The 23,817-nt window shown below is 41.9% G+C and overlaps 1 protein-coding gene across 5 annotated transcripts in view; it reads right to left on the bottom strand.

Annotated features, from left to right (window-relative positions):
* The window catches only part of LOC146868700 (uncharacterized), a 133,655-nt gene that overhangs the window by 88,769 nt on the left and 21,069 nt on the right, over positions 1 to 23,817 (bottom strand). For all 5 annotated transcript variants that reach the window (XM_085613313.1, XM_085613335.1, XM_085613345.1 and 2 more), the window contains exons 5-7: positions 14,711 to 14,875; positions 10,012 to 10,215; positions 4,850 to 4,976 (exon numbers count right to left, since the gene is read on the bottom strand). In XM_085613313.1, the coding sequence (XP_085469439.1) occupies positions 4,850 to 4,976; positions 10,012 to 10,215; positions 14,711 to 14,875 (496 nt within the window). The remainder of the gene's footprint in view (positions 1 to 4,849; positions 4,977 to 10,011; positions 10,216 to 14,710; positions 14,876 to 23,817) is intronic.

Genomic DNA, 23,817 nt, shown 5'->3' with positions numbered 1-23,817 from the left:
CGGGTTCCTTCTTTTCAGGGACTGTGGATCGGGCGGTGAGAGGTCTGGAGGTCCAGGTCTTGTCAGTCTCTGGGCTCGGGCTCCGGCGGGAGGCGGCGGCAAAGCAGACGTTGATTCGCTGGATGGTGCTTGCGTTAGCAAGGTGGTCACTCCCTGACCACAGGGGAGATTGGCTTCAGTCCTCTGTGCGGCAGAGCGTCGAAGTTCCCGTCTTCTTCTTGTAGTTAAGTTGATTCCAGGATGTCTAAAGTCTTAGGACACAGCTCCTACCTTTATTCGGATTCTAGGGGCCGGACTACCTGCTAGGTCCCTCCCTAAGGGTGGGACCAGGAAGGGGGGTGGTTACACCCCCAATCCTTTGTCCAGCTCGCCCCAGGTCCAGGGCTGGTGTGCCCCAGGACCGGTTTGAACTGGCATATGCACCGAGGCTCCTTGTGAGCCTCAGGCATGTCTGGTTCCTTTCAAGCCCTACCTGACCAATACACAAAATCCTGTCTGGGGTGGTGCTCGCACCTCCCCTCGCAGGAAACCCTTTGTCCACACCTCCCAAGCTGGAAGGACTCCCAGCAGCAGGAGGGCAGACTTGTGTCTGGTGGCAGCATCCATTTTGTGGAGCTGAGGCTATGTCTGATTTTACCCGGGTTTCAGGTACTGTACATGTCGTGTCCCTCTAGAAGGGTGGAATTCTAACCCCGTCGCCAGAATTGGCGAGGGCTTAGTATTCCAATTCGTATGACACCTTACTCGACTTGTTTTGATAAAGCCAAACCAAAGATAGCATTTAACCGCGAGGTTCATAATGCACTTAAGAGTATATGGTATGACGATATCTGGAAACAGTAGAAGGAAGTTGTTCCGACCACTGCAGACAGGCTCAGCTCATGCCAGAGCACCATCTCACATGGAACCAAGCACTCTGCCTTCAGGATTGTCAAGGCCTGCTATAGGAGTGGCTGATAGGTTACCATGTGTTCCATTTAAGGTTAGGTATAGGTATACTACACCTACGTAAGAGGTGGTTACACCAACTTACCCCAGCTGAGTGATCAGCCAGTTGTGTCAAATTTGTTAGGCCAGGCCAGGGGTGGCACAATACATGCTTCAGCCCCTGGTAGGCCTTGGATACACCAATGCCCTGGGTACCTAGTGTACACTGGTACAGGGGCTCACAGGGTGATCCACTTCCAATTGGTTATGCACCTAGGGTGCATAGTGTATATTTAGTAGAGAGAACAGCAGGCTGGGGGTCTGATTGGCAGGCCCACAGCCTCAATATGTCAAAAACCAGTGAAGCAAAAAGCAAAAATTTGGGGTGACCATAGGATAGCAGACCCTACTCTCCTACAGAGATCAAGAGCCAGGGTGTTGTTTATTTATTTATTTACCATTCAGAACCCTAATTCTTTTTTTTTTTTATTTAAGGTGATAGAATCTTTATTGCAAATATGTTGCACATTCTAGAAATTTGGGAAGATTGAATGCCGCCATGTATTTACACGACTTGGAATAATCCACAGCATCCTGGTCTTATCTCAATGGATTTTAGACACCTTTGGGTAGTGAAGGGTACAGTGCGCGGAAGGCAACTTATGAAGGGGAATTAATTTAAGCCCTTATGAAGGGGGAATTAATTTAAGCCTTTCTCATAAGAGATTGACTTGCCTTAGAGTGAAACTTTTGTTTTTAAGTATTTACAATTTCTTATCTTAAGGGGAATGATGATCAATGGCTAGGTCGAAGCAGGAGTTCTTGATAGTTTGCTCAAAAGCTAGCTCTGGTGGAGTTATAAGCAACATGTGCAAATGGGTGATCACTATACATTTATTGGGCTGGACGATATCCTGGACATATGGAGGGTAAAGCGGTTTAGAAATCTCTTTGAAAGAGTGGAAGTTTCTTCATCAATTAATCCAATAAGCAGTAATCAATGCAACACAGAGATGGAGTTAGCGTGTCTATGCTTATCTTCACATACCATCTTTAATGAGTTTTCGTAGTCTGATGACAGGTGTCCTAGATATCAAATTCGGACCGGGGACTGGGAACATATGTTCTTCCTTTCCCCCAGTTTAGAAGAGTTCTGGTCGCAGGTATTTCTTGATATAGGCTCCAGTATCCTCCCCTCGCTTGCAATTGATTTTGCTGAGATTAGATTTCAGGAACAGACACAGGGAAGTGTGGAATGAATCCTAGATCAATTTAATATTTGTCAGAACTTCGGTGGCTTGAAGACTAATAGCTTAAAAATGGAAAAACAAGCTTCCCTACATAGTTAGACTGGTGCAATAACATGCTGTCTTAGGAGTTATTCCATGAGCGCTATTGTTTCAGGCAAAAGTGAAAGAACATCCATGGGTTTATGGGAAAACTCCATTTGATCTTAGGTGGCACAGGCCACTATGCTAGCGGTCCGTTAGTTGGGCTTGGTATGGCAATGTCTGCCTTTTTGGTCCACTGTACTTTAGCTATGCACAAATTGCCATTTCGCTTTCAGTACTTAAACTCATGTGAGCCTAGGATCAGTAAAGTTGTAGGTTAGACTTGCATTTCTTATTCCTTTTTAAATCCTCATATCTAACACACTTAATTTCACATTTCTATAGATGAATATATGTATTCTCATGATATGGTTACATAAGAATGAATGCATATTTATTATACTGCCAATTAAAAATGTTTTGGTGCTTCTTCAGTTCGTACCTATTTTGGAGTTCCCTGACGGTTTGTGCTTTTTACATTTTTGGTTCCCTTAATCTCTTATCCACCTAGTATTGTTGGTTGTGCGGTCTCTTTACCTCTATTGGCTTGGCTCCCGACTTGTCATAGCAAAATTCACTGCTGAAACCGGTAAGCTTCGTTTTAGTTCTGGTTTGTTCTTGCTGTTCAGCTGGTACATTATACTTTTATGCACTGTTTTCAACTCGTCAGATCTTATCATAACATCCAGAGTGGTACCGTCCCATCAAATGTGAAAAACCTGGCAGAATGGACCAGGGTCAATTTGGTAAGGCGGGCACTCAGGCAATGGGCCGGTATCAGAGTTGCAGCTCTGGGCAGCTTTTTTGATGAGTGTGGTGCCCGGTTTGGGCTGTGTCTGTGCTGTACAGATGCCGCCAGCGGCACAGAAGGAGCTTGAGCGGCCTTTCCAGAGGCAGATGGCCCGCTATTACCTCCTTTTCACCAACGGGGCGGAGAGAGTCTCTCGCTGGGCCGGTCCATTAATGTAGGCAGATTGGGCAGGGGGCCAGAGCAGAGGTGGCCTCACTTATATTCAGGTGTGGTTCACCATTGTGAACTAATCCGTGCACAAAGAGCCCTGGCAGAAAAAACATTTCTATCCGCGAGGATAAGAAAACATGCCTTTTTTAGAGAATCCCCCTCCTTCTTTTCATAATACTCAAAACACTGAAGCAGTTTTTTACGAAAAGGTGCAATTCGCAAATGTGGGCCACGTTTCTTTTTAGGGTGCCCGGGCAAATTTTTTATCCCAATCCAACCCTGGAGTGGACTCTGTCTCACTGCCTTCCCTGTTTATGCCCAGTTTCTGTGTTTGGTGATGTTGTCCTTTGCATGGCAAGAGTTATGAAGCTTAAACTTAGAGACTAAAGGGGCCTAATTGTGTGATGGCAGCTTTGGGGTAGGCTGACTGTTCTCGCTAGCCATCCAAACCCAGTTTCGTGCCTTGTTATCTTGAAGAAGCCCTGCAACCATGACTGTATGGTGTCCAAACACTCAACTTTGGCAATTCTTGTGGTTTTAAAACGTTTTTGTAATTCTTTGTTACAAACAAATAGAATGCAATGCGAATGCAAAGGCAGCAGCTGTCTTTGAAAGTTTTTGCAATTAAGTTTTACAGAAGCACAGGCACACACAGGCAGCCATTGTTCCACGTTATTAAACCCATTTAAAAATGTAGGATGCTGGCAGCGCCGGTACGGGATGCAGCACACTGCAGGTGGCAGCAAGAGACCGGTATCCTGGAGAGCTACCATGCCCTCACAGGATAAAATGCATAATAAATTAAATATTAAATTATGTGTTAAAATATAATATATAATATAGTATTATATATTATATAAATAAAGCAGTCCTAGGCAGTTAAGGGGGTACTTTTTTGGCAGATGTGCGCTCTGTACACTAGCAGAATGCTGTCACCCATAGTACCTATGGCTCAAATGGACTTACCCCAGTGCTTAATTTGAGCCGGTGGTTTCTGGTGCTCGGCACTGGCACATAATTGTCAACACCGGCGCTTGTGACAGTCTGCTGCAAGGTGGCGTTGTCTGATTAATTTAGAGATGACCAGGACAACATTTAATTATTAAGTCAATGACCAGGACAACATTTAATTATTAAGTCAATGTAGATTCAAAATGACTATTACATATTCTTATAGCTTTGGGGACCTGTAAAAGTCTAAAATGTCACACCTGTGAGTGTGATGGTTAGTAGTTGTGTTGATACTATCACTGGCAACATGGCAGGGGCAACGTGTGGGGCAAGCTGCAGTGGCCTCCTAACGAAAGCCCTGGCACTTATTGTTTTACAAATTAAGCACTGACTTACCCACTGTATAATGCTGTAAGTTGTGGTGGGGGAAAGCAAACCATGAATGGCACAACAACAGACCAATAGATGTAAAATGCTGGCAGATGGCAGGATAAGCAGGCATATTAAACAAACACATTTTAGCAAAATCAAAAGGTGTTGTCTAATTCCAAACCTAAAAAGACTCTAGCTAGCTAGTATGTGAGCTGGCCCCGGGAGATAGGGTTGAAGGAGAGCTATAACTCTCCAAATGTAAAGATTAGGACTAGTATCAGAAGATAAAGTAAGCCAAAACCCTTGCCTTTTGGCACTCCCAGGTGGCTGATCTTCCGCTTCACAGCTGAACTTCTGCGCTTTCAGTCTTTGGGCCTCCTTGAAAAGATGCAGGAGTTCTACCGCTCGGCCTGAACACTCCTCATCGGTGAACCCTAAAACACAGGTAGAGATTCAGTGGCATTATCAATCAAAGCAGAAAAATCATGAGACTTCTTCTCAGCAAACAAAAAACAGGATATGTAAACTAATGACGCTTCTGCCAACTAAAGGTCCCAATATTTCTATGTTGACATAGTTGGCCAAGAACCAAAACCCGCACTGTGATGGCCTCATTGGACAAGGGGATTTTGACGGAGTCTTATTGCACCCCTAGATGAGAATATCCAGGAGGTTTCACAAGCCAGCTAGAACTGTTGTAATTGGCCAAGGGGCATGGGTGATTTTTAAAGTAGTTTTCTAAGGAGGCTTTGGGCAGAAGCTGGCACCTGGGAGACTGAATAAACGGGAGCTGGTCGAACTGAGTGAGGTCTGATATGAAAGTTGTGGTAAAAGGAGACTCAGACGAATATTCCAATATATACAGTCAGGACACTAGATCGTGTGTGGCTGGAATGGTGATTGCTGTCTGCCAATCGATAAAGAGACAGCAGTAGTAGTAGTAGTAGTAGTAATAATAAACTGTTGTAGTACTTCGCTTCGGGCTGGTTCTTGCTCTTAGACAGATAAAATCACAACAGGCAACCAGGGTGGCATCACACAATAGAAGCTGCTAGGGGTAACCATGTGTCATTGATCCAGAGAAGGTCCCCTTGAGATCTCTGCCTCTTAGGGCATGAAACATGGATGTCTAGTTCTGACATTGGACTTTTGTTTACCAGTATCGCTTTATTTACATTTTACATATATAGTATCACCACACACAGGGGATACACTATCATCAAATAACTTGACTTCAATTTTAAACAGTAAACCCTCGATATGTTGCATGTAGACAACCAATAAATAGTCCTGAAAAAATGAAAATAATACTACAAGCACAAAGATGAAACATCTTGACAACAGGGTCATGTTAAAAGCAATATTATACAACAATCTTTCTGTTTACTCTGTGGAACCATTTTAAACAATGTCCATGAGGATTGCCCAAGCCAAGAGCTTACAATGTAGACATTCAATCTTTAGGTATGCATATCACATTTTCATGCAGGGTGGCCAGCCTGATAACTCATCTCATTTACATATTCCTCACCAACTATCACGCCCATTGGGGTTACATTGGTGCATGAGGGGATATCCTTCCTGGAAGCTTGCGCGGCCAACACACATCCTGTAAGTGCCACATGCCCTGTTCGGGAAGGTCTTGTATCAGACCTGGCCTCTAATGCTATATTGTACTTGGTAAGGTCTTTTGCTTCCATTTGAACAACTTAGTTAACAATTCCACTTCCACATTAGCCCATTTCCTCAGATCCCCAAGCCAGGTGTGTATAACCAAAGCCATAGACGGTTTCCGGCCATAGCAGTACGTCTTTTGGCCAGAATAAAAGCGAAGTCTATTAATTTGGGTGCATACTTATTTTTCATTGTTCTAGGCATTATGCCCAAAAGCCATTTCATGGGTTCAGGGCACATTACCTTCCCAAGCTAGTCTGATACTTCAGCCACAACCTACTCCCAAAACTGTGTTACTGGACATGCCCATTCCATAGGGTAAAAGTCCACCTCTGATTGCGTACATCTAGGGCATTCCTATGAGGCATCCCTATACATTAAGCCTATGTTTTCTGGAGCAAAATAAGATTAGTAAAGATAATTAAACTGCATATATTTCAGCCTAGGTTTTATGGGCACACATGTTGCATATTCCAAAGACTGCACCCATTGTCTATCCAACATTGCCTGTCCGGTACATCTTCCCACCTAGTTATTGGGTGTAGACAATTCCGTGAAAAATTTTAATATCAGTACATTGTATAGTAATGTAACTTATTTTCACCACACCCATGTTTTAGTAGAAGATGCAGTACCTCTGATTCCCGTGGTTCATTTTGATCTTGGCCACAGACATGCCTCACTGGCCTGGCAAATACTGTTGTATATCATACATGTCCCTTGCACATGCGTAGAGTACCATTTTCAAACATATCCTCCATCGTCGTAAAGTCAGCCTCTGCCCATAGTCTCCCATTATGTGAGGCAAATATGCTTTTAAATTCTGGTGGCGTCCCCTACTGGCACACCTGAGGCATATGTGGGAAGCTGCCTCCTTAACTGCAAATATATACGCCAACATATTTGGTCACCTCTGCTAGTTTATTCAGTTTGGGTATAGCAACTGCTGCACTCATCAACCAGTCTATGGGTGTGAGTCCCTGTAGAACATTGTCCTCTCTACGTTGGGAGATTTACTCAGCCATTTCATTCGCCATTGCAGCTGAGCTGATGCATAGTATATTTTATTGCTCGAGGCACACAAGTCATTCTCGTGTAGGTGGTCTTTGTGTTTTATGAAGTGGGACCCTTTTCCTGCCTGTTCCCCTCATTAGGTTGGAAAGTGCACTGTGTATCTCTTCAAGGAACCCCTGAGTTAACTTTATAGGTAGTGCTGCACAGACGTTCAGCAATCTGGGCAAGATAGAATTTTGGCTATGGTGGTCCTTCCCATTGGTGAAAGAGGTAGGGTGATCCAAAACATGATGGACGGCCACGTCGTGGCTATTACCCTATCCAGATTACCTTTTATAAGATCTTTATCTTTGTAATACATATTCACTCCCAGGTACTTGAAACTATCAAACTTTCTTTCCAAACTGGAGGATGGAACTGCTCTATGTTCTACCACTGTCAGATGTCTAACAGGGAATAGACAAGACTTAGCCCAGTTTCAGACCTGAAAGAACATTTTCCCCAGTCTGTCTACTAGGTCAGTATGTTTCTTTCTCAATTCTCTGAGATGCTGTAGTGCTCCTGGATCATTTAAAGATAGGGTTTCCACCTTCGAAATACGTTACTCGGACTCAGTTATGTCTTTCGTCAGCGTGAATTTAATACTGTATGTGGTCATGACTCAGAGTCCCTGTATTACCACTTTAAATGCATCCCATTCCAATGTCCTGTCTGTTGCAGACCCCGTATCCTCTTTAATTAATGTGTGACAGTTTCACTAATGGTGGTTCCAAATGAGGCATCATGAAGTGCTTCGGTGTACAGCCTCCAAGTGGGGATCTGAGCAGGCAACCTGCCCCACAACTGTATGATCTTAAGTTGGATTTGGTTAGAGAGTGTAAAAAGCTAAATATTTGGGCTCTCATTGCGAGTTAAGGACTAAATGCCGAACCCTGTGCAAATGCAGGATGCGGACTTAAGAGTTGTGTGATATTTATCACACTCTCACAGTTGTCCCCTGATAAATTCCAGCAGGTCAAACCTGCCAAAATGTATGGGGGAAAATGCCTAGAAAAAAGGCAAGTCATGCAGATTCTGGAGAGTTATGCTACATTTTCTTCTTAAAAACTCGGAATAGGAGGTATTTACCACATGTGGTAAGCACCCCACCCTTTTCCGGCAATCTTGTTATGAGGGCCTAAGTGTTAAAGATTTTCGCCCCGGCTTATCATTAAATAAAAACAAATCTAATCTGGTGTGTAGGTGATGGATTGATCTTACCTTGCACCATACACAATGGAAGTAACATTTTCTGATCTACATTGTACACCAATTGAAATACATTTTGTTATGCCAATATGATTATGTGAGAACCAGAATATGTAGCTGGTCATAGTTGTGTTCATTTTTAGCTTTACACATTTTGCTTCTGCCCACCACTGCACAGAGTATAGGGTGATGACTAACCTCACTTCAGCCTTTGGCTCTCTTCACTGTGAGTGACGGCATGCACATCCATCTAAAAAGTAGTTCACTTCAGTTGCTGGACTGATGGGCTGTTCTTTGCTTTCATTTCTACTTTCATTTAATGTATTTTTAACTTTTATTTTTGTGATGGGTCATTTATACTGGTTTATTTTGCAAATATATGCATACCACCTCTAGACGGTGCCAGTTTTAGTTCTTGGCTACCAGACAGCGCAAGCTGTCTGTTGGAGAAAAGACCTATTGTCTGCTTATAGTGATTGTAGAGCCTGTGTACTGCTTACCATTTGTTGGCTTTATTGTCACTCTCATTTGCTCGCTTTTTATTCATCAGCTTGTGTGGGCTTTAATTCCTCTTCTTGTGGTTGTCCCGCCACTGGAGCATGGATGCATTACTTGTGTTCTTCCACTGCTCTCTTTTGAAGCACTTCTTTTTCCTTACTGATTAAGCACGGCACAAGAGTGCATGTTTTTTTCCAGCTGTCTCCTTCAAGTACTGCTCTTGCTCCCTCCGCCAAGCTCCGTGTTGCACTGTGCACTTCTTCTCCGCCCCCGTCTTGAGCTCCCACCCGTTTGCTTCTCGCCCATGTAGTTTTCACGCCCCTGTGCTTCCATCAACATGTCCACGTCCCTCTAGCTCATGTGCTTTTCTACCCCACCATGCTCCATGTTCCTCTAACAACTGTGCTGCTTTACCCCCACACTGCTTCTCTCACCCACACTCTCTGTGTTGCTTCTTCCATAATGCCCCCCTGGGTTGTTTCAACCACCATTATTGGTTCCTTCACCAACAAGGCCCTCTGTGTTGCTTTTGGCCCTGTCCTCCGCGGTGCTTCTTCCCTCCACCAAATTGCTTTCTTTCCCACCAGAGCCCTCCGTTTTGGTTCCCCTCACCCGTGCCCTTTCCCCACACCTGCACCTCAAAAAAAAAAAATGTTTTCATCTACTTTTTAATTCACTGATCCAACTTAGATTGGTACATAAAATGGAAAAAAAGTGCCCACATCAATTTGGAAGCGCATGCAAGTGTGTTGCTCATGACTACACAAATAAGGCAGGCAGACGTATTATATCTGTACAGCATCCCTAAAAATCCTTAGAAAAGACAAGAGGTTCCAATAACACAAGTTGTTGGTTTTGCCAATGCTTCTTACTTTTAAAGTTTTAATGCCCTTGGAATATATTTGCAAACAAATTGTCTTTGCCAATGCTTCTTGTACTTGCAACTTCTTTTGGGAGTCCACATAGCAGACTCGTTGATTTTTCTTTTAAACAATATAAGCAATTTTATCAACAAGTGTGTATCTTGTTGCCCACCTGGAAATTTGAGATACGTCTGAAGACACAGACAGGGCTTCTTGTTGAATGATGGGCAGCAAAGGTTGGCAGCATCCTGATCCCCAACCAGCTGAACCATGGCCAATGCAAAGCTCTGCAGCTGCGCTTCGTGCTCCTTCCACTCATCAAGCATAGCATCCTGGACGGTGCCCTTTGCTTTGACTGTCTTGCCAAATGAGAGGCCTACAGGAGAAAAAACACATGTCCCAAAGACAGATGTACATTGATCGATAGTTCTTTAAAGGAACACTGATGTAATGTGTCAACTGTGGTAAACCAACAGGAACAGCTTGAAAAGAGACACTCAAAGATCTCTGTAATGAAGAGGTGAGGATCCTGCGAGTCTACATTCCCTGTATGTCTGAGCTGGTGTCTGGAATACTGCAAGTGAATAATGTAACAGAGTGTTGTTGTATGGTCTGGAGTGGAGGCTTGGAGAGAGATACACAGCCGGAGGGAGACTAAAGCCCTAAAAGGACCTTACCGATGTTGCTGTAGGCTAAGGGCCCAACGTGAAATAAAGACCTTATCTCCAACTTGATTGGCTCCACACTTTTGTATGAAGACCCTGCACTCCAACATGGTGCCTCTACCTCTCAGGGGGGCCTCTCCGGACAAATTCCCATATCTAAGTGGTGCACATTGAAATATTAGGATCTACCTCAAATGTTTCCAAGGGGACTCCACCCTTTTGCGGTATGCCACTCCTCTTATCTTTTGAAAGCTGAATTGGTTTCTTAGTTTGGGGCTAAGGTTATTTCAGTGCTGTGAATTCTGAGCTTCACATTTTGCCTCCAATTTTTATTTAAATTGAAAGTGGATTGGAATATCAGGTTAATCTTTTCCTATCCGCGATTGAGCCCAAGGGTGTAAGTGCTTTAGTAGGTATTCAGAACTAATGCCACTTTAGACCTAGTAGAAGTACACCGGAGCTTGAATTTGATCCTCTGATACACCAGGAGCCAGTAGAGTATTTTAGGGTTTGGGTTATGTGATATTGTTCTTAAGACCAAGAGAGAGTCTGCCAACTTGATTTTGTGGACTCTGAGGCTACTTTACTTTTTTCCTTTGATGCACGGCATAGATTAGATTATAGTAACTTAGTCACCCAAAATACCCCAGGAAATGCACTTCGACCAAGGTTCCACATAGTCTTTTTAAAATGACCATCGTGAATCATATTTCCACAGGCACCACTGAGGTCATATATTTGTTAAAACTGAGCCAAACATTTGAACTATCTTCTCCTCCTGTTCACTTTTAAGAGCAAAAAGAGGTGAGCTGGGACTGATATAGCACACGATGGCAGGATGATCGAAGCCCATGATGTTGAGACACCAAGACACCATGTGGTGCTGGGAGTGATATGACCTCTATCACAGGGAGACGACTTGCCTCCACCTTTGGTCCCTCAGCAACCTTCTATTTGTGGTTTATGGTCTGGGAGAAGAGCAAGATCTGAAAACAACAGAATGTAGGTTCCTACACCTCTGCTTACGTTTTTGTTCGTGGTCGAAGCACCTAGATCATTCACTGAAAGACTTTGACCCTTGTTCAACGTCCGAACCAGGTCTTCACTGTTGTGAATGGACAATTGGTTTCTGAGAGATTTCAATAGGGATGCCAAAGCAAGGCTAAGGACCTCTGGTCAAGAATCAAAGACGTGACTATGGAGTACCAAAGTAGAAAGTTTATGAATAACTGTTATGGATAACTGGCTGAAGTAAAACACACACTGCTCATCTTTTATACCAGAGTCAGGCCTGTTAAGTAAAAGCCTGATTTACAGGCGGTGTGCTGTATAATATGCTGTATCATTTTGTGGCAGGGATAGCGTAAATTATGCCATTTCTACTAGATGTAGTAAATCTGCTACTGGTAGAAATATAACTGTAAGTATTGTCCAAACCAAGAAGCAATAGTTTTGCTACTGTAATTCCATGAGGGAGGAATTTAGTAAAAATTGGGTTTGGGAAGATGGAAATGAGGAAGTATTAGAGCACCAACTAGTAAGTGAAGATGGAAGTAATAAAGGATGTAAGTAAGGAACAAAGAAAAGTATGGCATAAGGAACGATTTAAGTAAGAAAAACTAAGAAAAGATAGACATAAGGAGAATTTAAGGAAGGTAAAATTAGGGAGGATGGAAGGAAGGTTTTCATTAACAAAAGGTAAAGAATGATGGAAGCACTGAAGATTTCAATAAGGAAGTGTAGGGAACGATGGAAGGAAATAAGGATGAAAGGAAGGACAAGGAAGAGTGGAAAGAACAGTAAGGAAATATGATGTAATGAAGGAATTAGGTAAGAGAATGTAAAGAATGATGAACGTACAAATAGATTTAAGTACGGAAAAGTAAGGAATGATGGAAGAATGAAAGGATTTAAGTAAGGAAGAGTACAGTAAGATGGAAGCAAGGAAGGATGAAAGGAAGGAAGAGTAGAGAATGATGGCTCAAGAAAGGATTTAACAATGAAAAGTAAGGAAAGGAGGATGTAACGAAGGGTAAGGATTCAAGTACACGAGTAGATAATGGATGAAGTAAGGAAGAATTCAAGTGAAAAAGAGTAAGGTGGTTAGAAGGTAGAATTTCATTTGCCATTCTGTTTGTATTATCAATTGTGATCAAAGCACACTGGAGCCTTAGCATTATTTCACATTTGCACTTATTTTAAATGCACTTCCATTTTGTTCTTCAATGTTGTACATTGCATATTTTAGCCAAACTGTAAGCGTGGCCTCGTTTTGAAGGTGGCAAGAAGCACAAATTAGTGAAGTTAGCAATTTTACATGAAACTACTGAATCTAATTTTTAAGGCGATCTTGCATTTGTGCCACAAGAAGTGCCCAGGACCCATTCATTAGTGCCAACCTGTATGTTTCATCTCACAGATATTCCTTCCTCCATTAGTCTGCATTGATAAATGTAATTCAAAAATGTATTGATTTTAGCATAAAATGCCACAACTGAACAGGAGGCGAAGCTCTATTCCGTTGATGTAGAACTTTGCCCGTAGCTTATTTTGATGTTTGCTGCCAATTTGACATAAAACATTTGTTAGGCTTCTACGAGCTATCCCGAGTGCCTGCTTCTTTTATTTTAGGTCTCGCCTACGCAGCGCGCATGCGCTGAAAAGGCAAAAGACCTTTAGCAATCGCTTCGGCTTTTCAGCCAAAAACGTGCACGCGTTCCATTGCCTTCAATGGCAACACGTGCACGTCTGGCGATTCACTTGCGGGAGTGAGGGGCTGGCGCCATAAGCTATCAATTATCACGGCGCCAGCCGCTCGCTCCGGCAAGTGAATCGCGCAGGCCCCTCCTCTCTCCCCTCCCCCTGCTGCCGCTCGCGCTTGTTTTTCTTGACTAGTCACCCAAGGACATCTCACAAGCTGAGTGCTGCAAAAACCTACATTTTGGTGAGACACCAAGCAGCCAGTGGCACTTCATAATCCTCGATCTCTTCGCTTGCAGCCTTGCGCCCTTCAGTCTTCGTTTCACAGCCGAGGGCACTCCGTGCCACAGAGACCCATTGCTTCCAGCTTTAGCCTCTTAATTAACAAATTGATACATTCCGGGAAATGTAGTCTCGTTTCAAATCAACTGAACTAACGTGTCGGAAAAGAATGTATGTTAAAAAGAAATTAAGGCCTGATAATTAGCTTAAGTAATACTCAACTCGTTTGCTAACCCTAGTCAGAGCTAGGTCTTTCACTCACTGCCCTTAACTTCTTTACGGGGATACATTATTGTAAACGCCGTCCTCTCACTTCACTCACAGTCTTCGTGTTCTTCGCTCACAGTCCTTGCCTCATCAGTACATCCCATGTTTCCTACATGCATTGACTTCACCGCCTTAATTTTTGCTCTTCCATTAATATTGCCTTCCTACTCACAGCCTCGCTCCATTCGCTCCCCAATCCAATTTCTAAGCGATTTAGTACTTAGAAGTCTTTAAATAAAAATAAATACCAAGTTATCATAACAGAAATAATACAATAATTATGGTATAGTTATACCTTAGAAAAGTCAATATACAACTAATTCCCCACCCAAATGGACATAATATATTTATAATATGGTTTTAAGGCGATTTTATTTGCTCCCCAAGATAATGCTACTCAATTTAACGACTTTGAAAGGTGTAAACCTTGCTGAGGTTCGAAATCCTTCACCTCTCGCTATCAGAGGTTATTTTGCTAGTGCAAGATCGTTGCGTCACAACCTTTTTAACCAGTCAAACGGTTCCATGACCTCAATCAGGTACAGCCTATCCACCCACAAAACAAGCATTTGCAATGCAATTGGTCTCGCATTTATGCGACTTTAAGCTATTGACATTCTAAATAACAATACATTTTATTTATGTTTTGGTTTTTAAAATATAAATAAAAGGCATTGTCATTAACAACGCCTATAGCTCAAACTCTCACAAGGGCGAGACCTATTGCATTGCAAATGCTTGTTTTTTTACACAAGGATGGAAGTTATGAAGACAAAGTGGAATAAATATGGGAGGAATGGAAGGAAGGAAATGTGAAGCGCTAAATAAGGAGGAGTGGAGGGTGGGATAAAAGGATGAACAGAAAATCACCAATTTAAATGTCTACACCACAAAAGACAAATAGTTTAGAAATGCACAGCTGTAGGAGGGGAGAGGCACAATAATATCAGCTCTTACCACAAGCATTGCACAAGAGGAGCTCTTGGCCGGTGGTTGGGTCCCTTCTGCGACGAGGAGAGGGTTGGGAACTGGATGTTTTGACGCAATTCCCTCTACGTCCTGGATTAACGATATATGGTGACTTGCAGAGGTGGCAGCAAAATGCAGCTCCTTTCAGCGTATCTGAAACAAAATTCTTGATTACTCTTCAACCGACCTACTTTCCAATTAAAAAAACAACATCGGGAAGATCTCAATTTGATTGTTCACTTGCAACACACAAAAGCTGGGAGGCCTCTATATGATTTTCATAACCACACAATAGGTGGAGACCTCATCTTGATTCTTTATTCTGTGCACACAAGGCTCGCAAGACCTCAATTGATTACTTCATGCAGAGTAGACAACAACAGGGAACCTCAATTCCATTCTTCACTCACAACACAACAGCTGGGAGATCTCAATATCATTTTTCATACGTAACACTCAACACCTGGAAACCTCACATTGTTACTTCACTCTGCACACAAAACAGCTGCAAGACCTCAATTGGTTTCTTCATTTAGAGTACACAACAGCTGGGAAACTCAATATAGCGGATAGACCTCATGATGGTTCTTCATTGAAGACACACAAGAGCTGAAAGACATCAGTTTGATTCTTCAGTGTACGCAACAGCTGAATGATTTCACAATCTTCATTCAGAGTATACAACAGGTGGGACCCTCAATTTGGTTCTTGAAAGTGCACAGCAGCTGAGTCATCAGTTAGATTCTTCATTCAGTGTACACAGCTGGGAACCTCTATTTGGTTCTTTATGGAGGGCTTCAGTTCAATTCTTTTAATTTCCTGGCAGCTGCTGGGACTGTAAGGGGTTTTAAATAATAAACTCCCAATCAACTAATCACTTTATCAGATCAAATGCCAAATCTTTTGAGAGTAAATACAGATGCTGGTAGCAACATAATTACATCAAACAACATAGTGGTTTCCCAGCCCTGCGAAACCCCTATGGAGGACAGCAGACTGCTAGTCCTCAAGTCAACTAACCAAATTGGAATTCGTGACTGTTTCCATTCTGACTGTGTAGTAATTAAGTCCAGTAACCGAGCTGTATTTTAGGTAGATTTATTAAGTTGCAGATACAAGTTGAAGAGTTCACGTGATGCAGCCCCACCAGGAGCAGTCTATCTGCTGCTCAGCTGATATTCCAACTGTCACACTCAAGTATCCAGGCACCCAAACATTACATTCATGTCCATCACACCAGCATTCCATGCATCACATTCACACTGGCTGAGCAGCTAGGGAGAAAGTAACAAGATAAATACAATACAGGTTACTACATATCCACCCTCCTTCCACAATACAAAATTAGAACCGCAAATTAGAAAAAGGTTCAAAACAAGAAAATCCCAAGAAAGAGAAATGTGCAACAGCAGGGAAAACGCAAGAAGAAAATTAACCCAAAAAAGAAAGAATCCCAACATAGATACCAGGAAAAACCACAGTGAGCATGAGAGAAAATACACAGAAGATACGCAAGAATAATTACAAGAGAAAATGAAATAGATGGTATAGAAGAAAGTACAAGAGAAAGAAAATGCAAAGAAAATATACATGAATTAGATATACAAGAAGAATAAAAAAGCATAGAGGAGATGCGTAGACAAATACTTCAAAGAAAAAGATAAAGTAACCGCAACCAATTCCCATAATCACTCACAAACTTTGACTGATTGCGATGGCTCCGCTCTCATTACAGTGACATCCCTTCCTGTTTGTAACTCTCAATTTTCCAGGCCACGACTGACTTAATAACTAGATGGCCTCAATCAACCTTATTCCTGATAACACCCAATCTTTAATCATAAATTCTGAATCAGACCCGATATACGGACTGGATCTACCACTGAATGATGAAGGAAGGATGTGAATCCCTTTCTACTATTGGCACAGACTTGTCTTGCCAGTTCACTGGACTGTTTGGCAATACTAGATGAGCTACCGGATTTAATGAGTGCCCCCTCCCCTAAACATCATTCAGTCAAATCCATAACTTCATGACCCAAATAAAAGCACTCCAAGTTTAAGTGATCTCAATGACTTATCCAGTGTTTCAGGAATGGAAGCAATAACTACTACCTTACCCAAAAAAACTCTTCCCTCCATACTGCGGAGAACTCCCATCTGACGATTTCCTGGACATGTGTTTAAATTTGGCTGACCCACTGATACCCAAGTGGGCCAAAAAGGAAAAAGCAAGCATTCCTCATCTGTCAAAATGCTTTTTGAAACAGGGTTTCACACTCTTAATGGTAGATTCCAGGCTGACCTACCGGATCAACCTACATTTGTGGTCAACAATGAAAAGAACATAATTGAGTATACTTTTCTTCAATGCTCACACCTCTCCTTGTGCAAAGATTTTCAGATATTTCCTAGGAACGAGAGGGATCATAACCCCCAATAAATCGCCTTAAGATGGAAATATGATCTTTAGCCATTCAGCAATCATTGAAGCAACACCACCTTGACTGTGATAAACGGAAAACTAATAAAGTGGAACAATAATCTCAATTCAAAAATGTCTTTGCTAAAACTCCAAGAATTTACTGTCTCATGAATAAACTGATTTAGCTTAGGACTTAATCCCTAATCACAGTCCACAATTACATATCCCCCAGCTCCTAAGCAACAACCCATCCTCACTGGAACGCAAAAGATGATTTTTTCATTGCAGAGAAAAAACACACTGGTAACAGATCAAACTACTCTTAAAAAATCCCCCCCTCTTCTGATCAGGAAAAACAGATCAAGGTAGAAAAAATGAGTCACAAACAGAAAATAAGAGAATGATAAACTAAGCAACAAGAAGCGGCCTGGTCTCAACTCTATATTGCAGCAAGATCAAAAGAAATACAAGTGCTCTGGACGCTGGTCGGCCATGGTACTGGATTACACAGAACCGCCTTTGATTTTCATGTTCCTAACAAAAAGTGGTACTTTCATTTTACTAAGCTTTACATGAACATCAAAGGCATCATCCTTACTACTCCGACCTATGTAAATTATGACCTATGGATTTCGAGGAAGGAAATTTGTGAACTGTTTAAAAGCTCCAAAGTCTCTAGGGCTGCAGGACTAAATGAGGTACCTATCAACATCTTTAAACTATACCCTGGACTTTGAAGCCTGTTGCTCCTAACCCTATTTTCAATGATTCTACACTCAGGTCAAATTCCTTCCTCTTGAAGAGAATCCATTCACCTGATATATGAAAAGGGAACTAGCGACAACCCATACAACTCCCACCTTATCGCACTTCTAGATGCTGAGGGGAAATTATTTGCAAAATTCCTGTTGAATAAAATGTCTAATTGAGCAATCAACTCAAAATTATTAACCTTCAATCCAACCAGCTTTCAGCCAGACTGCATTACACTAGGCAATACTGTTGCATTGAAGCTCCTTGTAAATTCAACCTCAATTAAACATCTTCCATTTTTTGTATGATATATTAACTACTCATCAGCTTTCGATATGGTCAATCGTAACAAACTCTGGTTGAAACAAAAAAGTGGTGGATTTATACCACATTGCTGCATTTTGTGACGTCTCTACATAATGAAACTTGGCTCTAAGTAAACCTAGCTGAAGTAATCCTTTCACTAAAGATCAAAATCTTTAATGGTTCAAAACAAAGGGTACATTCTAGTACCTATTCTTTTTTCATTATATATATATATGACTTATTGTTTCATCTTGACAACGCACCGAGTTTCTTTCCTACACCTCGCCAGAAGCTAATCTTATATTTACCTTACACAGACGACATTATCACAGTATTACTAACTCTCTCTGGTTTGCAATCTCAATTACAAAAACTTCAAGAATAAAATAGAGTTAATGACCTAGAAATTAACTTAGCCAAAACAAAAAATCATGATGTTTGGAAGGTCCAATAAATAACTAAAATGGAAAATTAATGATAATTATATTGAATTAGTAACCACATAGGAATATCTAGGCTTGACTGTGGAAAATAAATTAGCATGGTGAGACCACATTGCAAACAAAGAAATAAAAGTTAACATCATAAAAATATTCTCCGACATCTATGGAAGAGGAGCTATTGAACATTCCTTAAAGGTTTTTAACACAAAACCAATCCATATTTCTCTGTAAACATCTATCATTTTCAATAAAAAAGCAATTAGAGTCTTGAATAAAATCTATATGAACGGGAAAAGGTTACTATTAAATTTACGTCTAGCAACATCTTACCATAAAATATGTTTAGAATTCTTGTTCCCCCTCCTTTCACACCCTTCACGGGTCAGCTTTTATAACTTTTGTCTGAGACTGCTCTTCAGGCCAAGGAAAATTTCATCAAATGGCTAATATTCATCGAACTCAACCTAGAGATATTATTAAAGGATCTCAACCTTACAATGGTCGAAGAAATCACCATGGAGAATCAACTGCCACCATTCATTGATCTAACAAACGCTCCTTGATTGCAACACAAAACGCAAATAAAACACACCCTGAGCAATAACAGTAAACCAAAAGATCTTCTCCTCCCACAAATCTATAAGCATGCAGCTTACACTATTGATTAGTATGGTAATCCTAAACAGAAATATCCATCTTCTTTTCTGGAACCAGCCTGTCAAAGAAACTACCTGAGATTCTGCTTACTTTATATTCCATTATTTCAGTTTGAGAGCACTTGGAATCTTTAATGTGGATACAATGCCGATGCGATTCAGCATTTAATGCTATATCCGTTGCTTTTAGATTTAAAGAGAAAATACCTAAAGGTGTACTTTGTTGAAACTAACATCAAAACTGTTACCAAAGTCATTATGTATTGCCTCTTAGCAAATAATTGCTGATTTATTGGCAAACTGACATAATTTTTGATTAAGCTTACAGTCGCCATCAAGGTCATATGATTTTACTTGTTTTAAGAATGCCTGCACTTTTTACCAACTACATGTATTTATGGTGTGCTTGTGTCTGTTAATTTTAATTTTTAAAAAAATTTGTCAATACAATAAATTATTATGACATAAAATATGGCGAATTCTTAGTTCACAGTATACAACAGCTGGAATCCACAGTTTGATTTTTCATAAACAATGGAACACTAAGATGATCCAGTGACTGTCTGAAACTATGACACTCAGGTCACACAAGATCACTACTATTGGTGCACAATGCATAAATCTATCTTACCAGTCACAAGGGAGAACAATAGAATATGCAGAGTAAATAAAGGAAAGGTGAATGAGGCTGAAGACAAGTGCTGAGATATATGGTGAGGCTGTAAAAACAAAACATGTAAAATCAGAGAGAAAACACTGGAACCTAAAGAAGATGGATGTGGTAAAAGGACTGAAGCGGACGTGGTGAGTAGTTCTGCAAACCTTTATTGTAGGCATGGTTGAGACGAGAGCGGACTCTTCCAAGCAGGAGAGAACAGTAACTGCTTTGGAACAGAATGCTCATAAGCAAGTACAAACATGGAATGAGAATGCAGGAACATTCTTAGAAACACTAGGCCGAGTAGCAAGCAATGAATGTACTACACATCTTCTCCCTTTCCAAAGGCAAAGTAACAAAAGCAATTTATGAACGGTAAAGGGGAAAGGAAAGGAAGGGAAAAGAAAAAAAAACTAACACACAAAATCTCTGAGATAAACAGGTGGTCTGAGGCACCTGAGAGAGCGGGAAGAACAGGAACCTTCAGTGCAAGAAACAGGGCCAGAGGCCACGGGAATCAGGGAATCTCCTGCACCAAGGGTCGTACCTTACGGCCCTGGATGGGAGACGTCCTCAGGCTCTTGAGCTAGAACATAGCCTCTACTGCACAAAGGACCCACATGCTTACATTGCTCATGGTGCACCCCACCTCTTTGGTAGAGGGCCACCCGTCTGAAGTTCCAACATTCACCATTGTTTAAAATGACACAGTGGTCAAGAACTTTTTTGCCTGTGAATGGCTCTTTATACTTTGAAAGACCTCTGCCACTTTTGATCTTGACTAGGTCACCTACGTTGAAGCGACAAGGAGTATGCAAAACCCTTTTGGGTACAGACTAAATACCACGTAAAGAAACTAACTGTTTCATCCATGAGGGAACCAATTTTGAGCCAGGGGTCCTGCCCCTCATTAACTCAAACTCATTAACTCAAATAGAGACTTTTCTCCGCCAACGAGGGGGGTGGTCCAATACGCCCAAAGCATTTCACTCACCATCTTGCACACAACCAAACCGTTGGCAGAGGCCATCTGGATGATTCCTTTCACAACCTTATTGGCCCTCTCACACACACCATTCCCTTGAGGGTTGTAAAGAGAGGTACGGTGATGGGAGACTCCACAATTTTTCAAAAAGGTTTGCATCTCACTTGACACTAATTGGGTATCATTGTCTGTAATGAGAACGGAAGGGATGCCCTTGTCCCTGAACAATTCACACAGGAATTTGATGGTACTCACAGTAGTTATATCATTGGTAAATTCAACAACCAACCATTTGGGAAAAACATCAACCACTACAATGCCAAATCTGTCCTTTTCGTGTAGCTCTCCCGTGGGGCCAATGAAATCTAGACAAATGCTGTGCCAGGGCAAACTGGGATCCTCAATGTGTGTGCTGTTGGTCCTGCAACCCACTTTTAACCTCTTCTCACCCTCTTGCATACGAGACAGTTCTCCACCCAATCAACCTCTTGTGCATCTAGGCCCAGCCACCAGAAATGATTTTTCAAGCGGCGTTGCGTGAGAGTTTAGCCAAGGTGACCGTCGTGGGCCAAGACCAAGAGTTTTCTCCTAATACCAAATGGGAGGATGAACTTCTCACCCTTGATTAACGCACCATCACTACCTAGAGACAACTCATCTAGAATTTTTGCGTGAGGTCGGACTGAGCCTGGAAGGCAACTTTCCCTTCTGGGGCTGGACTTCAACAATTTGACTACTTCCTTTAGTGTGTGATCATTCGTCATCTCACGTTCCCAATCGTTGGCATCAAGCACACCTTCCCCCACAAAGACAGCATCATCTATTGAGGTTACAGCAATATCTTCTTCATTTTCAGAGGTGGCGGGTTCAGCAACAGACTTCCAATCAACCGACATCCTGGAGAGACAGTCAGCCTGGATATTCTTACAGCCTTGAATGTACTCCACCTCATATTGGAATTCTTGGAGTTTTGACGCCAACTTAGCGAGTCTTGTAGACCTTTTTCCAGTACAACCTGGGTAAAGGACTTTGATTAGGGGTTCGTGGTCAGTTCAGAGAAGGATTTTGGTACCCCACAAGTAGGTCCGAAAGTATTCTACAGCCCTTGACGCAGCAAGTGCCTCTCTCTTGATAACAGAATAGTTCTTTTCTGCATCGGTCAATGTTCTGGAGGCAAAGGCTACTGTCCTTTCGGACCCGGCTCTACATTGGGATAACATAGCCCCTAACCCAGCGGCACTTGCATCAACTGTGAGGATGGATTTGCAGTTAATGTCAATGGGAGACAAGACATTAGCTTAGCAAATCTCTGTTTTGATATTGTTGAAACATTCTAAGTGTTGCACATTACATACAAAACTCACCCCCTTCTTGAGCAAAGATCATAAACACGCAGTTGTGTCAGAGAAACTTTTTACAAATTTGGAATAGTACTCAATAAGGCCCATAAATGATCGTAGTTGGGCTTTGTCAGCGGGGGTGGGCCTAAATCTATGGCACTACACAAGCTTTTTATGGCAATATCTAGAATGTCATGATGTAGGTATGATGTAAGAGAACTGCATCATGACTGGAGTTCTAAATGGGACCAGTATTAGTCTGTATGCTGCAGCTATATTTGTAACTTCAATACAGTTACCTCAAACTTAACTTGGATCTATATTCCTTGATTACTACATATTTCTTTGGTGTGACACCTGAAGCACTGATAGTATAACCAAGATATTCAATCTGTCTACTAGGAATTCGCATTTCTCCTTGCGAAGGGTAAGTCCAGCTGTGGACAACCTTTCAAGGACAATTCTGAGAATAGTGTTGTGTTCCTCTACAGATTGACCAAATATTAAGATGTCGTCCTGAAAGTAAATAGTATTGTCTACACCTTTGAAAATATCGGAGACCATACGTTGGAAGACAGTGGCGGCGGAATTTAACCCAAAGGGTAAACGTGTGAATTGGAATGTCCCTTCCGGGATGATAAATGCTGTGAGGTGTTTTGAGTCTCTGTGTAAATTTATCTGGTGGTCGAGTTTTGAGAAAACCTGGGCACCCTTGAGGGTGGTCACTAGCTCAGTAATGTTGGGGAGGGTAATGGTATCAGCTACAACGCATTGATTTAGCGACCTCAAGTCGACACAGATTCTCAACTTGCCGTCAGCCTTTTCAATAATTACGACGGGAGGAATCCAGGAAGAGGCCTCCACTGGTTCAATGACTCCCACGGTAAGCATTTCTTTGATGAGATTCTTTACTTCTTCTTTCACTACAATGGGCACATGTCTGACCTTGTGCTGAATGGGTACAGAACCCTTTTTGAGTAATATACGATGGGCATACCCCTTGAGCTGGCCAAGTTCTTCCTTGAATACATCGTCTGCCCCTTAATAATACTCTCTAGACTTTCGTCTTCAATGACCCTGACTTGCATGGGTGCTCTTATGTTGACTAGTATACGTAAGTTGTGTTGGTGTGCCCACCCAAGGATAGCTGTGCCGTGTTCTACCACATAAACTTTGCCCTGAACTTCCCTGTTTGAGAAAATAATGTGCGCCTCAAAATAACCCAGGATATCTATTGACTCGCCTTGATAACCACCCGGGGAAATGCCTTTCGGGAGGAGTTGTTTGTTGTCTCACTTCTCATGGAAAAGACATTTGGGGATAATGGTGAATTTTGACCCAGTGTCAACCATCAATCTTACATTACACCCGTCAATGGAAAATATAGCCTTGGGTCTATTTTTCCTTCTGTCATCGTCAACAGGGACCTCTCCAGACTCAACCACTAAAGTTTTGTCTCCGTCAAGTTCGTCAAGTTTCCCAGCCCCTTGTACACTAGTTGCTGTAGGGCGAAATTTGCTTCTGCAAAC

This window comes from Triturus cristatus, chromosome 1_2, assembly GCF_964204655.1.
Source record: "Triturus cristatus chromosome 1_2, aTriCri1.1, whole genome shotgun sequence".
NCBI lineage: Eukaryota > Metazoa > Chordata > Amphibia > Caudata > Salamandridae > Triturus > Triturus cristatus.
Note: the sequence above shows the minus strand (reverse complement) of the source record. Positions and strands in the feature narration are given on the sequence as shown.